This window comes from Netta rufina, assembly GCF_964035555.1.
Source record: "Netta rufina genome assembly, chromosome: 1".
Lineage (NCBI taxonomy): Eukaryota > Metazoa > Chordata > Aves > Anseriformes > Anatidae > Netta > Netta rufina.
In genome coordinates this window covers 1,856,013-1,871,638 of record NC_140123.1, presented here as the reverse complement: position 1 = coordinate 1,871,638, position 15,626 = coordinate 1,856,013, and the positions used below count along the sequence as shown (strand labels likewise).

The 15,626-nt window shown below is 59.8% G+C and overlaps 1 protein-coding gene across 1 annotated transcript in view; it reads left to right on the top strand.

The window, feature by feature from the left end:
- Positions 1 to 15,626, top strand: part of ARHGEF17 (Rho guanine nucleotide exchange factor 17) — a gene marked incomplete at its 5' end in the record, with an annotated part of 37,460 nt that overhangs the window by 13,464 nt on the left and 8,370 nt on the right. Inside the window, 14 exons of the mRNA XM_084305814.1 lie at positions 8,208 to 8,285; positions 9,920 to 10,102; positions 10,505 to 10,621; positions 10,897 to 10,989; positions 11,228 to 11,404; positions 11,772 to 11,822; positions 12,401 to 12,510; positions 12,704 to 12,789; positions 12,979 to 13,097; positions 13,902 to 14,115; positions 14,208 to 14,281; positions 14,421 to 14,614; positions 14,694 to 14,944; positions 15,324 to 15,570. Coding sequence (XP_084161940.1) covers positions 8,208 to 8,285; positions 9,920 to 10,102; positions 10,505 to 10,621; positions 10,897 to 10,989; positions 11,228 to 11,404; positions 11,772 to 11,822; positions 12,401 to 12,510; positions 12,704 to 12,789; positions 12,979 to 13,097; positions 13,902 to 14,115; positions 14,208 to 14,281; positions 14,421 to 14,614; positions 14,694 to 14,944; positions 15,324 to 15,570 — 1,994 coding nt within the window. The remainder of the gene's footprint in view (positions 1 to 8,207; positions 8,286 to 9,919; positions 10,103 to 10,504; positions 10,622 to 10,896; positions 10,990 to 11,227; positions 11,405 to 11,771; positions 11,823 to 12,400; positions 12,511 to 12,703; positions 12,790 to 12,978; positions 13,098 to 13,901; positions 14,116 to 14,207; positions 14,282 to 14,420; positions 14,615 to 14,693; positions 14,945 to 15,323; positions 15,571 to 15,626) is intronic.

The window sequence follows — 15,626 nt, the reverse complement described above, 5'->3', positions numbered from 1 at the left end:
GGGAAGAGCGGCGTGGTTGGAGCTGAGCTGGGAAAAGCAAAAGCAGTGGCGATTTTTCAGCAGGGCTCTGCCTGGGAAAAGGGGACAGGATGCGGGCTGGGGCTGCTCAGTGGGATTTCAGCAGCTGACCTCGCAGCGCATCCATTTGCTGGCGGAGGGGCCGAAGCCACGCTGCTCCTCCTCCTCTTTTCCTTCCTCCTCCTCCTCCTCCTCCTCCTCCCGGCCCCGCTGCCGGCCGCTGGCTTTCTACATGGGAGCATCTCCGCACAAAAAGCACCAGAGCCTGGGAAAAACCGCGGCCGAGAGGCAAAAGCAAACATCTCCAGCCCGAGGGCTCGCGAATAAACACGGGGGTATTATTAGTAACCGAGGCTGAGCCGAAGCGGGGCTCCTGATTTATGCTCCCGTTTCCTTTCAAGACTTTTACGCTCCGCAAAAGCGCCTGGGATGCTTCTTACCCGTGGGAGAACGGCGAGCGGCCGCCCCGGGAAGCCAAGGCAGCCCCCGGATGGATAGTAGGGCCGTGGATGATGCTGGCCACCAGCTCCCTGCCCCAATTTTGCAGCTTTTCGCAGCAAAACACGCGGCCCCTCGTGCTCCCCGGGAAGCCCCACGCCGCTGCCCCGTTGCTGGCTCCGGGAAACCCATCCCAATGAGATGGGCCAGCAAAGGGCTGGGCTGGTTTCAGGGCTCACCCCAAAAGCTCCACAAAGCCCGGTGAAACTTTCTGTTTCCGGGCATCCCGAAAGGAGGTAACGGGATTTTTCCAAGCGCTTTTCCTGCCAGAAACGGGGCGATGGAGGAAATACGGGATCGGACCTAATGGCAGCATCTTGAGCTATTTGGGTTTCTACGTCAGCCACATCACTGCAAACCACCGGCCCCGTAAACGGCTCGTTGAATTACCCTCAAACTTTCCTCCAGAAAAATAAAAACACACAAAAAAAAAACCTTCTCTGGCCTTCAGGTTAGCCTGAGAAACTGCAGGAGCATTTGGCAGAGAAGGCGGCGAGGGGTCGGCATCCAGCCGGGGACGGAAACAGCTTCGTTATTCAAAAATTAGGACTGGGTGGTTGAAATCCCTTGATGGAAACAAACTTGGGGCTTGGAGGTGGAGATTTGGGGTTATTTTGCTGGCACGGGGGCTGTCAGCGTGCATCGAGCGCCTTTGGGCATCTCGGAGCTGCGCGAGCAAGCTGAGCGCGCCGGGGAGATGCCCTTGGGTGCAGGGCTCTGAGTTGGCTGGAAGCACGCTTCTGAACCTCTTTTATTTTATTTTATTTTATTTCAATATTTTTGGGGAAATAAAGGATTAATAAAGCTCTGCAGGTGGAGGTTTGGGGTGCTCCCCGGGGCAGGGGACTGTCCCCAAAGCCGGTGGCTCTCGCTGTGTCCCAGCTCCCTCTAGTGGGACCCGCCCCGGGGAGAGCGGAGGTGTGCAGGATTCCCAGTTCCCACCAGTTCCTTGCAAACTGGGACTCTCGAGGTGCCGAGACGGCTTGTTTTCGGGTCGCTTTGCTCCGGTTTTGCTTTTCTTTCGAGAGTTCCCGGTTTATTTGCGGAGCTGAGGACAGGCTGTGAGCGGGGAGGGGCACCTCGCGCCTCTTCCATTGCTTTTTAATTTTGGCACACGGTGCGGGGGTGGCAGGAATATTGCCTCTCTTGACGCAGGGCTCCCTCCTCTTCAGCACGGCTTTGGAGGCCCTGAGCAACAAACCCTGCTCCTGAAACGGTCTGAAACCCTCCGTTTTTACCCAAAGCAGGACATTTTGCCCCAAAGTGAGGCTTGCAGGACGTGCAGGGTCCCCACACAGGGTGCAAAGGCAGCTGGCACCATGGGGATGTGCAGGGGCCGCAGGGTTCGTTGCTGCTGGTGGTACCTGGCCTCACGTTTTTACCAATTTCTGGAAAATTGGATGGTTTCGGGTTGATTGAGAGCTCGGAGGCCGGCTGCTGCTGGGGACATTGACATTGCTGGCCAGGGTTGTGCTGTTCCACGAGGATTTCCCCCGTGCCAAAACGGGGAGGTTGGCACCTTGGCTGCTGGGCTTGGCAGAGGGATGCGGGGTGGTGTTAGTAGGGATGTGCCCAGCTGGAACACGCTGCCCCATAGATCTGAGACCCCACAGACCCCCTTTGGCCCCATCGTGCCCCCCCAAAGCTGCTATCAGAGCATTAAAAAACGAAGCAGAGCAGGCTCGGAGAGCTCCTGGGCTTCGGCAGGAGGCAAAGCAGGGGGGAGCCCGCTCCCTGCAGGCAGAGGGAAGAGCTGGGGGGATGCCAGCGGGTTTGCCAAGGAGGATTTGGAGCGTTTGGGGTTGGGCAGGAGGCACCGGGGGGAAGGAGGGCACGAGCGGATCGAACGCGCCGGGCTCCGAAAAGGAAAAAAGAAAGAAAGAAAAAAAAAAAAAAGCTCACCCGAGAGGAAGTCTCAAGGTGTTTACAAAGAAGCCGCTCTAAAAATAGCCGGCTCAGATTTTAGACGTCCCTAAAAATAGGCTGCGCTGCTCGAGTGGCCAAACACTCCCAGGAATTTCCTGTGGGCTGCGGGCCGCGCGCAGGGGGGTCCGGGCTGGGCAGCCGGCGGGGACGGCCGGGCCGAGCCTTTGGTTTTCCCTTCCAAAGCTGAGAGCGAGCGGGATGCGGCCCCATTCCTCCCCTGCTCCCTCGCTGGGCACGGGGCTGAGCCCTTCTCCTCCTGTCCTCCCTCCCCCGTAACGTGCTGGGAGGTTTTCAAGCAGCTCAACCCCAATAGTAGACAGCGGAGAATCCACTCCTGCGGGAAGATGCAGCCTGCGATGGGGTTGAATAAATTGATGGGGGTCCTGGGGATGTGATGCCGGGGAGGACTCGAGGGATTTGCTGCAGGGGGAGCAAAGGGATGGGAGTGAAGCGCACGTGGGAATGGGGCCGCAGGCGGGAGGGGTCGGGGATTGGAGCCGAAATGGGTCTGGGGTTGCAACCTGATGGGTTTGGGGTTGGAACGCCAGTGGGGCCGGGATTGCAAGCCCTATGGGGCTGGGATTGCAGCCCCAGTGGGTCTGGGATTGCAAATGAAGTGGGTCTCGGAAAGTGGATCTGGGATTGCAACCCAGCCAAGTCCAAGACTGCGACCCCAATGGGTCCTGGATTGCAACCCCAGTAGGTCCTGGACTGCAATCCCAGTGGGTCCGGGATTACAACCCCAATGGATTCAGGACTGGAATCCCAGTGGGTCCGGGATTGCAACCCCACTGGGTCTGAGTCTGCAACCCCAATGGTTCTGAGATTGCAACTGAAATGGGTCTGGGGTTGCAACTAAAATGGGTCCAGGACTGTATCCTAAATGGATCTGGGATTGCAACCCTCAATGGGTCTGAGATTTCAACCCCAGCAAGTTCAGGATTGCAACCCTAGTGGGTCCAAGATTGCAACCTCAATGGATCCGGGATTGCAACCCAGATGAGTCCAAGACTGCAACCCAGTGGGTTTGGTCTTGTAACTCCAGTGAGTTTGGGATTGCAGCCCCAATGGGTCTGGGATTGCAACCCAGATGAGTCCAACACTGCAATTCCAGTAGGTCCAGGGTTGCAAACCCAGTAGGTTTAGGATTGCAACCCCAACGGGTCTGGGATTGCAACCTCAATGGATCTGGGATTGCAAACCCAGTGGGTCCGGGATTGCATCCCCAATGAATTCTGGATTGTGACCCCAATTGGTCTGGGATTGAAAATGAAACGGGTCAAAAATTGTAACTGAAATGGGTCTGGGGTTGTAACCTCAATGGATCCAGGTTGGATGGGGCTTTGGGCAACCTGATCTAGTGGGAGGTGTCCCTGCCCATGGAAGGAGGGGTGGAACGGGATGGTCTTTAAGGTCCCGTCCACCCCAAACCGTTCTGTGATTCTCTGATTCAGTGATCTGGGATTGGAACCCTAATGGGTCCGAGATTGCAAGCAAAATGGGCCAAATATTGCAACCAGAATGGCCCCAATGTTGCCACTCAGACTGGTCCGTTCCTGCAGCCCGGGTGAGTCCAAGGTTGCAACCCCAGTGGGTCTGGGATTGCGGTCCATTTGGGTCCAGGATTATAATCCCAATGCATCTGGGATTGCATCCCAAATGGGTCTGAGATTGCGGCCCATTTGGGTACAGGAATGCATCCCAAATGGGTCCAAGACTGCAGCTGAAATGGTTCCAAGATTGTAATCCCAATAGGTCTAGGATTGCAACCCCAGTGGGTCTGGGATTGCCAATGAAATGGGTCCAGGATTACAACCCAAATGGGTCCAGGATTTCAACCAAAATGTTTCTGGGTTTGCAACCCAAAGGGGTCCAGGGTTTTAAGTAGGATAGGTCTGGGATTGCAACCCAGAGGGGTCTGGGATTATAATCCTAACGTGTCTGGGGTTACAACAGGAATGGGTACGGGTTTACAACCCAGATGTCCCCAGGCTGGCCCTGATCTCACCCAAAACGATCCGACAGCAAGAGCGGGGAGCTGCAAAAGTGGCCGTAGGATCTACCTTGCGCACAGCCTCATTACCCCAAACGCGATTAATTAGCCCCGGCCACCTGAGGGCTGGCACGCATCCTGCCACGCACCCATCCCGGTCCCCCCCCCTGGGTCCCCTCGGTGCTATGGGATCGGGGCCGGGAGGAAATTTCCTGCCTGCAGCAGTAGGGCGCAGCCCTGCTGCACGCCGTTGCTGTGGGAACGGGCAAGCGGCTAATTAGATTTAATTAACGAAGCAGGAGGGGAGTGCGCTGCGAGCGGATGCGGGGATGCTGCATCGCCTGGCGAGCGGGGCTGCGGGTGCTACAGGGTGTTGTGTGTTCTTATTATTTATTTTGGGGGGGGGAGAGGGAAGAAAATGGGTCCTGCAATCGGTGCTGCGCTTGGGGAGGGGGACCCAGCACCCCAAACCCTGCTTGGAAATGACGGAAACCCCATAACGCAGCAAAGTGGGGGTGCCAAACCCCAAAACCAACCCCAGCGCCCCCCCGAAACCCCACGAAAACCTTCCGACGGAGCCCAGCATCATCCCCAAACCCCCCTCCCTCGCCAGTGGGCACGGCCACAGCGCCAGGCTCAGCCCCCGTCTCCCAACCCCGCTCCCCGCTGCTGCCGGTGCCTCGGCGCCACCTGGGGCCGGGGACCACGCGTGCCACCGCCACGCGCCCCCGGACGCACGCACGCTACGCGCCGCCCGCCGCCTGCAGCCTCTCCGCGGGAGGGATCCATTTTTTTTTTATTATTATTTATTATTATTTGATTTTTTTCATACGGAATCGCCTCGCTATAAATAGACCCCTCTCTTCTGTTCTGTTCTGTTTTGTTTTATTTTATTTTGCTTTATTTATTTTATTGTATTTTATTGCATTGTATTTTATTGTATTGCATTGTATTGCATTTTATTTATTATTTCATTTCATTTCATTTCATTTCATTTCATTTATTTCATTTATTCCATTTCATTTATTTATTCCATTCCATTTTATTTATTCCATTTCATTTATTCCGTTTCATTTATTCCATTTCATTATTCTTTCATTCATTCCATTTCACTCCTTATTTCACTTCACTTCATCCCCCTCCGCGCCGCAGCGCTCCGGCTTTTCCGCGGCGTCACCCTTATTATTTTTGAAGGGGTAGGGGGAGGAGGGAAAACATTTTTATTTTTTTTGGGGGGGGGTGGTAGAGCCAGATTTTTTTTTGTTGTTGTTGCCTTCCCCCCTTTTTTGGGCCGCGAGGGACGGACCGACCCCGGGACCCGCATGCTGCAGATGGTGAGGACTCTGGCGCAGTTCACCATCGCGCTGGAGGACATGCGAGACATCGGGGACGGCATCGACGCGGCCTTCGCCGCCGCCTCCGGGCTCGGTGGGGCCGCCGAGGAGCTGCCGGAGAAGGGCCGCGGGGGCCCCGAGGTGATGCCAACAAAAGGGGGGGATCGGGGGGGACCCCTCCGTGCCCCTACGTGCCCCTACACCCCGGCACGGGGCTGGGTTTGGGGATGTTGGGGTCCCTTTGGGGGATGCTGGAGGGTTGTGGTTTTTTTTGGGGAGGGGGTCCGGCTGCGTCACGGTGGGGATGAGTGCGTGGGGAGAAAGCCGCCGGGGCTGGCCCACCATCGCCGTGGCAACCGTGCCTCCATCCTCATCCCGCCGCCCCCGCTTTTTGGGGGGGCTCCCAGCCGAAAAGCTGGAGGGGGTGATAGGGGATGGATGCGTGCACCCTCCCCACACACACACACGCACCCCCACGTTGATGTGCATGAGGATGGAGGGGGGGTTGCGGTGCCGGGGAGGTGCCCCCGAATCCCCTGGCAGTGGTGCTGAGGGTCCCCAGGGTGCTGAGCAGCTCCGGGGGATGCAGGATGAGGTCGGGGTTTTGGGATCGGAGCGGGAGCAGGTGGAGGGCAAAACCCCACAGGGCACATCCTGCCTGGTCCTGCAGGATGGGGGCTTGCACCCAGCTCCTGCTCATCCCAGCGGGAATTTCCCCCCGGGATAACAACCATAAGAGCTGGAAAAATCCCCTTTGGGATGGTTGGGGCTCATCCCCCAGGTGAAAAATCCCCCAAACTGAAACCCCTGGTGCTGTGCTGAGCCTGTTCAGCTTGCTGATCCCACAGGACAAATGTCCCGGAGCATCACCTCGAGCTGCCAGGGGGGAAAATGAGGCAGGGTTGTGGGGTGAGCACCCTGCTCTGTCCATCCCATGGCAGGATCAGGCCCATCCCCGAAATATTTGGCCCTAAATAATGTTTTCCTTCCTTGCTTGGTGGAGAAGGGGTGAACCCAGCCTGGAGCGCGGGTGGGGAAACTGAGGCACGGCTCCGTCCTCAGGTGCTGGGTGGCTGGGGTGGGAGGATTGGCACCTGGGGAGGATGCCCTGGAAATTTGGGGTGCCTGTGTCCCCGTGGGGAACAGGGAATGGGCATCGGCTGTGGGGTGCAGTTTGGGGCTGTGGGGCGCAGTTTGGGGCTGGGAGAGGGGAGATAAATCCTCACTTAAATCCCTCCAATTTTGGGGGTGCACAGGGATGGCACTGGAGAGGGCTGGGACAGCTCCGCTGGCAGGGTTTTTGGGGGTCCCTGCCCCCATGGGTTTTGGGGTGTCTCCATTAACACCCCAAAGGTTTTGTTGCTCTTTAGGACCCTTTGAATGTCTCTGAACCCAGATCTGTTGGAGCATCTCCACACCCAGGGTCTTTGGAGCACCTCAGCACCCAAAACTTTTGGGGTGTGGGGACTTTGGAGCATGTTTGGACCCAAATCTTTTGGGGCATCTCACACCAGAGCCCTCGGGGTGTGTTTGCATCTAAATCCTTGGGGGTTTCTCTGCACCAAGGGTCGTTGGAGCACCCCAGCACCTAAAAATTTGGGGTTTCTCACAGGCAGAGTCCTTGAACCATCTCTAAACCCTAAAATATTGGTGCGTGGGGCCTTTGGACCATCTCTGCACCCAAATCTTTTGGGGTATCTCACACCAGAGTGCTCAGGGTGGCTTTGCGTTGAAAACTTTTGGGGTTTGTCTGCACCAAGGGTCCTTGGAGCACTCCAGCACCTAAAAAATTCGGGGTTTCTCACAGGCAGGGTCCTTGAACCATCCTTAAACCCTAAAATTTTGGTGTGTGGTGCCTTTGGACCATCTCTGCACCCAAAACTTTTGGGGTGTCACCACTTGGGACCCTTGGACCATCTTGCCCCGAGGCTGAGCTGCAGCCAGGGCTGCGCTCAGGGACACCCCCCATGGGTGCTGCATTTTGGGGGGGGGGTCCTTGAGCCCTACAGCTACCCGGACCCCCACCCCCTGCCCCCCCTGCACCCTCTGAGCCCCCTCTTTGGGGCGCAGGGCTTTGGGGCCGGCCGGGAGCAGCGCGGGTGCCCGGGGGCCGTGAGGAATTCGCGGCGCGGGGCCGCGCCGAGCGCGGGGAGAAGGAGGCCGCCGGCACCGACCCATGTAGGGCTGTGAGAGCTCCTGACGCGGGCGCGGAGGAAACCAGGCGTCTGTGCGCTCGGTGTCATGTACTTCCTAATCCTCCTGGATTCCTCCATCGGGGTGGAGAGGGAGCTGGACGAGCGCCGGGCTCCCGCGCTTGCACAGCCCCCCCTGCGCCACCACCGGAGGGGACGCCTCGGTGCCCCGAGGTAGCCGCCGGGTTCCCCTTCTGGCCCCTCGGATCGTCCCCGATTTCATTTGGCTTCTCTCCGCCCGTGTAGGACATGAGGAAGCACGTCATCATGACGCTGCTGGACACGGAGCAGTCCTACGTGGAGTCCTTGCGCACCTTGATGCAGGTGAGGGGGCGCGGCGGGGGCGCGGGCGGTGGGTGACAGGCGGTGGCCCCGGCACCGCCTCGACGGGGCGCACGGCGGGGATAAAAACCCCACTGGGGACGTCCGGGGGTGTCACAGCGGGGTTGTCCCTTCCTCGTGAGCGTCCCCTGGACCTGAATTTGGAGCCCTGGTGTTGGGATGGGGAGGGGACCGGTGGCAGTGTTGGGGACAGCGGGACCGGTGGTGGGAGAAATATGGAAAGCAGCACTGCTGGGGATGGGGTGTGGGGTCACCTCCACCCCCAAATCAACCCCATAACTGTTCCGGATCAGCTGTCACTTGGGGAGTGTCGTGTCCCTGAGCTTGTTCCCGTGCTCGCTCCCCAAAACCCCTCCCTTGCACCTCCTGGGGCCACCGTGGGTGCGCGTCCTGCGCCGGGGGTCTCCAAACCCACCCCATCCCCGACACCCCCCTCATTTTCTGCTCTGCTCCAGCTCCCACAGCCACAGGCCAGGGACTTTTTTAGGTCCCTTTTATTTTAACCGAACTAATTCCAACCCCTGAGCATCATCCCAACACCTGGCTTGGGGTTCCCAAGAAGTCCCCATCCAGATGTGCCCTGCCAGATGGTGCGCAGGAGGAGAGGACCCCTCAAGGCTGCTCTTTTTGGCTCGGAGGGGCGAAAGGAGCCTGGTCTGGGTCTTATTTTGGGGGAACTGTGGACATTTCATGGTCAGAACGTGTCTGTGCTGGTCTCTGGGAACTGTTCGTGCTCTTCTCCCCATCTGGTCCCCCACTCACCCAGTTTCATGCTGGGTGGGGTGCGGGGACCAAACCTGGCCCAGCCCAGCTCCCTCTGGAGGTATTGGCCCCGTTGGGTTTGGAGCTTTGGGAAGGATTTGACCCTTCTAACTCGGGTCTCCGTGAGATGTCCACCATCAGCCTGGGGAACCTCATCCTTGGTGGGGATTCCTCCCTCTCCAGCTCAGATGGGGGCACCTGAAGCAGCACCGAGTGGGTCCTGGCCTCGCTGCTCAGCTCCCCGTGTCCTGGAGGGCTTGAGAAAGTGGAACCACTTGGAAATTGGTTTTGCAGAGCCCTGCTGCCCCCGAGCATCACTTGTTGGCCATTGCCAAGAGAGGTTGGTGGGCGAGGTGGTGCTCCAGGGCTTGACCCAGCACATCCACCCTGCTGGTTCAGCCCCTCCTGGTCCCAAACACCCTAAATCCCACCAAGAACCAGCAGGTTCAGTTGTTCTGCCCCGATTTCCCATCTGGATAACGCAGAGGGGACCAAAATTCATGACAGCAAAGGGTTGGAGGCCGTTGAGGCCATGGCTGGGGGACAGAGGACAAAGTGCTTTGAAGGTTCCTTGTCCAAACCCGATACTGAAATGGAGATACAGTGGGTGGGATGGGGTCCAGGAGAAGTGGGGTGCCCAAACTGCTGGTCTGATCCTTCTGATGGGTCCCCAGAGTCGTGCAGGACCCAGGGTTGGTGCCTCCTCTGGCATCCCAAGCCTTGTCTGGGCTCCCTGGGGATCCCCCTGCTGCAGGATGCTGTGGTTCCCGGTGCTTAAATGGGTTGAACAATTAATCCTGGGGAGGTGGAAACAAAAAATCTGTGGGTGCCCCAGCGCTGACCCTTCCCTGCAGGGTTACATGAAGCCGCTGAAGCAGCCGGAGAACTCGCTGCTGTGCGACCCGTCCCTGGTGGACGAGATCTTCGACCAGATCCCCGAGCTGCTGGAGCACCACGAGCAGTTCCTGGAGCAGATCCACGACTGCGTGCAGAACTGGCACGAGAAGCAGAAAGTGGGCGACCTCCTGGTGCAGTCGGTAGGGCCCGACCCCATCCTGTAGCAGGGTGGGGATGAGAAGGGTCCATCCCGAAGCTCCCCCCCCCTGCGCCCAGGCTTTGCTTTTGGCAGGGAAAAAGCCGGGAGCGGGGAGCAGGGGGATGACGGAAGGACGGGCAAACCACGTCGGGGATGGGGAGAGACGATCTCCAGGCCCTCGGTCTGCTTTAGCTTAACGGGGGCTCTGCAGCTCGGCGTTTCTGCCTCGAGCAGCAATGTCAGGGCTCAGGCATCGAGGCGGGGAGCTGAGCCTGGGCAGATCCCACACGGGCGCCGTTAACCCTTGGGACAACTCCTCCGGCCCCAAACGTGCCCGGAGGTGTGGGGGAACCCCGTGCCAAGCCCCTTTTTTTGCCTCTTTTTTTTCCCCGATCCTCCCCAGTTCTCCAAGGACGTGCTGGTGAACATCTACTCTGCCTACATCGATAACTTCCTCAACGCCAAGGACGCCGTCCGGATCGCCAAGGAGGCACGGCCGGCGTTCATCAAGTTCCTGGAGGTGGGTGTGGGGACCACTGGTGGGGCAGAGTCAGGGTTAATGGGATTAAACTGGTGATCCGTGGCCAAACTGGGATTTTTCCAGCCTCTTTTGTTGTGGGGAGTGTGGTCTGGGCTGAGCCAGCATCACTCTGGATGATGTCAAAAGGAGTGCCCAAGACCCCAAAGTGTTGTTGCTGCAGGTCCAAGGCTGGTGTCACGGCGTGTGTCCCACCTAACGGGCCCGTCCTTGTCCCCACTGATTTATTTATTTATTTTTTTTGCTTGTTTTTGCAGCAAAGCATGCGGGAGAACAAGGAGAAGCAGGCTCTGTCCGACCTGATGATCAAGCCCGTGCAGAGGATCCCGCGGTACGAGCTGCTGGTGAAGGTAGGAGGAGCGGCGCCGGGACGGGGTCCGTGCCGTCCTGGGAGCGGGTGAGACCATGGCTCATCCCCCCCTCCTCGTTAAGGGCAGCTTTTAGGGCCGTCCCGTCCCTCCCAGCCCTTTCTCCCTCCCTCGACACGAAATCCACAGCTCGGTGCGCCCCCAGACCGCCGTGGCTGGGCGGGGGGGCTCGGCGAGGGGGTGGCACCGCGGTGACATCCCGGCGGTGTCCCCGCATCAGGACCTGCTGAAGCACACCCCCGAGGACCACCCCGACCACCCCTTCCTCATCGACGCCCAGCGCAACATCAAGCAGGTGGCCGAGAGGATCAACAAGGGGATGAAGAGCGCCGAGGAGGTGGAGAGGAACGCCCGCATCGTGCAGGAGATCGAGTCCCACATCGAAGGGATGGAGGATGTACGGACGGGGGGGCTCGGTGTGGGGTCCTGGGTGGCCGTGGGCGAGGGTGATGGGGGTGCCAGCTGCGGGGAAGTGGGGACACCCAGCCTGGCCGAGCCTTTCCGCAGCCCTGCTGCGCCCAAGGGTGCTGCACCTACACCCAGCACCAAACGCCAATGGGGTGGGTCTTTCCTTTTGCCCCAAAATGAGCCATTTCTGCTCTTTATGGGTTGAACTAGGTTGGGCCACTTCTTTTCTCGTCCAGGTCCTGCTTTCCTCATCCTCACTTGCCGGGAGGTTTGGGAAGGGGACAGGGTGACAGCTCGGTGCCAGGGGGGTGCAGGGGCAGGGATGAAGCCACTCACGAGCCTCCTCGTCCCCACAGCTCCAGGCCCCGCTCCGCAGGTTCCTGCGCCAAGAGATGGTGGTGGAAGTGGTAAGAACGAGGTGGCATCATGTCCCTTGTCCCCACGGCGTGTCCGCCTGGGCAGCAGAGTGGTGCTGAGCACCAAACGGGGCAGGGGGTGGCTGGGATCGTGGGTCAGAGCAGGGCTGAGTGTGTGTGGGGAGCCACGGGTGGGTGGGTGGGTGGGTGGATGGATGGGTGGATGGAGATGGATAAGGATGGAAATGGGTGAAGGATGGATGGATGGATGGATGGATGGATGGATGGATGGATGGATGGATGGATGGATGGATGGATGGATGGAGATGGAGGGATGGATGGGTGGAGGAAAGGACGGATGATGAATGACAGATGATGGACGCACACATGGATGGAGGGAGGTATGGAAGGAGATGACAAAAAATTCCCTGACTGCATGGGGAAAGATGAGATGGGCTTGGGACAGGGAGAACCTGCAGCAGCCTGGGTTCAGGGATGGACAGTGGGGTTGAAGGTGGGGACCCCAGAGGTCCTGGCATCCCATGGGTTCCGTTGAGCACAATTTGGGGAAACTTAGGCAGGGGTGGGTGCCACCAGCGTTCACCCTCGTGTCTCCTGCACCCCCGCAGAAGGCGGTGGGTGGGAAGAAGGACCGCTCGCTCTTCCTCTTCACGGACCTGCTGGTGTGCACCACGCTGAAGCGCAAGTCGGGCTCCCTCCGCCGCAGCTCCATGAGCCTGTGAGTGCCGCCGGGCGCGGGGGACACCCCGGCGCCCCGTGGCCGGGGGCACACCCAGCCGGTTCCCTCTCCCATCGCAGCTCTCTGGGGTTATCCCACCTCCTCGGGGTGTCCCTGGTGGGCTGGGATGGTTTTAGGGTGCTGGGGATGGTGCCCGGGCGCAGGCGAGGCTCAGCCAGCCCCTGCCCCGCAGGTACACGGCGGCCAGCGTCATTGACACCGCCAGCAAGTACAAGCTGCTCTGGAAGCTGCCACTGGAGGACGTGGACATCGTCAAAGGTCTGTCACTGCCTGCTGTCATCCCCACACCCCAAAACCCATTGCTCACCCCCAGCTGAAGGTGATGGGCTCAAGGGATCCCATAGCTGGAGGTGGCACCGCTCCGGCTAAAAGAGTTTGGGGACAAGGCTCCCGTGTGGGGTGCTGGGGAGGAAGGGGTTAATGCTGTGTGTCCATGTCCCCACGCAGGTGCCTCGCAAGCCACCAACCGGGAGAGCATCCAGAAGAGCATCAGCCGCCTGGACGAGGACCTCAACACGCTGGGGCAAGTCAGCAAGCTGTCGGAGACCCTCAGCTTCCCCCACCAGGTATGGGGACGGTGCCACGGTGGTGGTGTCCCCCATGGGACCCGCTGGGATGTCCCCTGGGAGGGGTGGTGGCCGTGGTCAAAGGACCTTGGGAGGGCTGGTGGCTGTGGTCAAAGGACCTTGACTGGTCAAAGGACCTTGGGAGGGCTGGTGGCTGTGGTCAAAAGACCTTAGGAGGGCTGGTGGCCATGGTCAAAGGACCTTGACTGTGGTCAAAGGACCTTGGGAGAGCTGTTGTCGTGGTTAAAGGACCTTGGGAGAGCTGGTGGCCATGGTCAAAGGACCTGGGGAGGGCTGTTGTCATGGCCAAAGGACTTTGGGAGGACTGGTGGCTGTGGTCAAAGGACCTTGACTGGTCAAAGGACCTTTGGAGGGCTGTTGACCATGGTCAAAGGACTTTGGGAGGGCTGGTGGCCATGGTCAATGGACCTTGACTGGTGTAAGGACCTTGGGAGGGCTGGTGGCTGTGGTCAAAGGACCTTGACTGGTCAAAGGACCTTGGGTGGGCTGGTGGCTGTGGTCAAATAACTTTGAGAGGGCTGGTGGCTGTGGTCAAAGCACCTTGACCGGTCAAAGGACCTTGGGAGGGCTGGTGGCCATGGTCAAAGGACCTTGAGAGGGCTTTTGTCATGGTCAAAGGACGTTGGGTGGGCTGTTGTCATGGTCAGTGGACCTTGGGAGGGCTGGTGGCCATGGCCAAAGGACCCAGCTGCCACCAGCCCTGCAGAGGATGCTCAGGATGTGACGTGGGCACATGGCTGGGGTGGCCTTGTTGGATCCTGATGCCATCGTCCTCCTGCCCAGAGCCTGGATGACGTGATCAAGGACCTGATGGCCGCCATCCACCGGGAGCTGGCGGAGAAGCAGTCCCTGTCCTTCAGCATGGCCTTCCCCCCCAACAAAGTGGAGCTCAGCGCCGCCAAGGCCGACGGCACCGAGTCCTTCATCTTCGAGTTCCCCAACCCCGACGCGCGGCTCGGCTTCGAGCAAGCCTTCGAGGACGCCAAGAAGAAGCTGGGTAACGCCGGGACGCGGGGTGGGACGCCCAAATGGGCTCAGCACCATGCCCGACATCGGCAGAACCACCTCCTTCTCACCCTATTTTCCCAGCTTCCAGCAAAAACTGCCTGGACCCGGAGTTCCTCAAGGCCATCCCCATCATGAAGACGAGGAGCGGGATGCAGGTTGGTCCTCCTGCCCCTCCCGGACCCCCCCCGGGAGGGTTTATTTAAGCATCCCCCTTGACCACGGGGATGCCAGCTTGCCGCCACCTTGCTGCTGCCTTTCCCAAGTGACCTCTCCTTGTCTTTTGCCCCCTTGCAGTTTTCTTGTGCTTCTCCCAGCCACAGCAGCCCAGAGAACGCCCACGAGGTCTGGGTGTGCAACAGCGACGGCTACGTGGGGCAGGTCTGCCTGCTCAGCATCCGCAAGGAGCCCACCGTCGAGGCGTGCATCGCCGTCTGCTCGGCCAGGATCCTCTGCATCGCCTCCGTGCCCGGCCTCAAGCGAGCCTACAGGTACGGCACCGGCACCGTGCGCCCTCGGCACCGGCGTCACCGCGTCCCGGTGCTGGAGCTGCGGCTGTCCCCGCGGCAGGGAACGCGCCGAGCCCGTGGCCAGCCCGTCCTCGGAGCCGGCCCCGGCGCAGTTGGAGGATTCGGGGCCGCAGCAGTGCCTGCACATCTCCATCTCGGGCTCGTCGCTGGAGCTCTCCGAGCCCGTCGACAGCGCCCACAGGGAGCTGGTGCCCTTCGACAGCGACGACACGGACGACGAGTCCTCGCCCAGCCCCTCGGGCACGCTGCAGAGCCAGGCCAGCCACTCCACCATCTCCTCCAGCTTCGGCAGTGAGTCGCCCCCGCTGGCCCCTAATTAAGGAAAATACATTGGTTTGCCCCAAAACGATGGGCAGCGCTGATTGTCCCAGCAGTCGGTCCCCACTCTGCCTTGCATTTGTTGCACATCGCAAAAAAAAAAAGGGGGTTCCCGTTGACTTTTAAGCTGAAGAAGCCCTGGGAAAAGAGATAGGGATGTCCTAATTTGGAGCCTGTGATGCTGTTGGGGCAGCAGCTTGTCCCCCGTTTTGGGTAAATTCTGGTGTGTTTTGGGGTCAGCATCCATCCCTCCTTCCCCACACCCGGGGCGCAACGTCCCGCGCTCTCCTCCCCATCCCCGTGGCCATCGCTGGGTGTTCACCACCCAACTCCTCCTCCTCGCCCCTTCCAGACGAGGAAATCCCAAGCTGCAAGGAGGCAGCAGCAGAGACGACGAGCTCGGAGGAGGAGCAGGAGCCTGGTTTCCTCCCCCTCGCCACCACTTTCGGGCAGAGCCGGCACGGCGAGAGCCCCACGGACGGCCGAGCCCTGCGGCGCTCCAGCCGCGGCTCCTTCACCCGCGGCAGCCTCGAGGACCTGCTGAGCCTCGACCCCGAAGCCTACCAGAGCTCCATGTGGCTGGGCACCGAGGACGGCTGGTGCGTGCCCGGCGAGGAGGGACCTCGCTTGAGGCTCCCCCGGGTTTTAGGGGAGC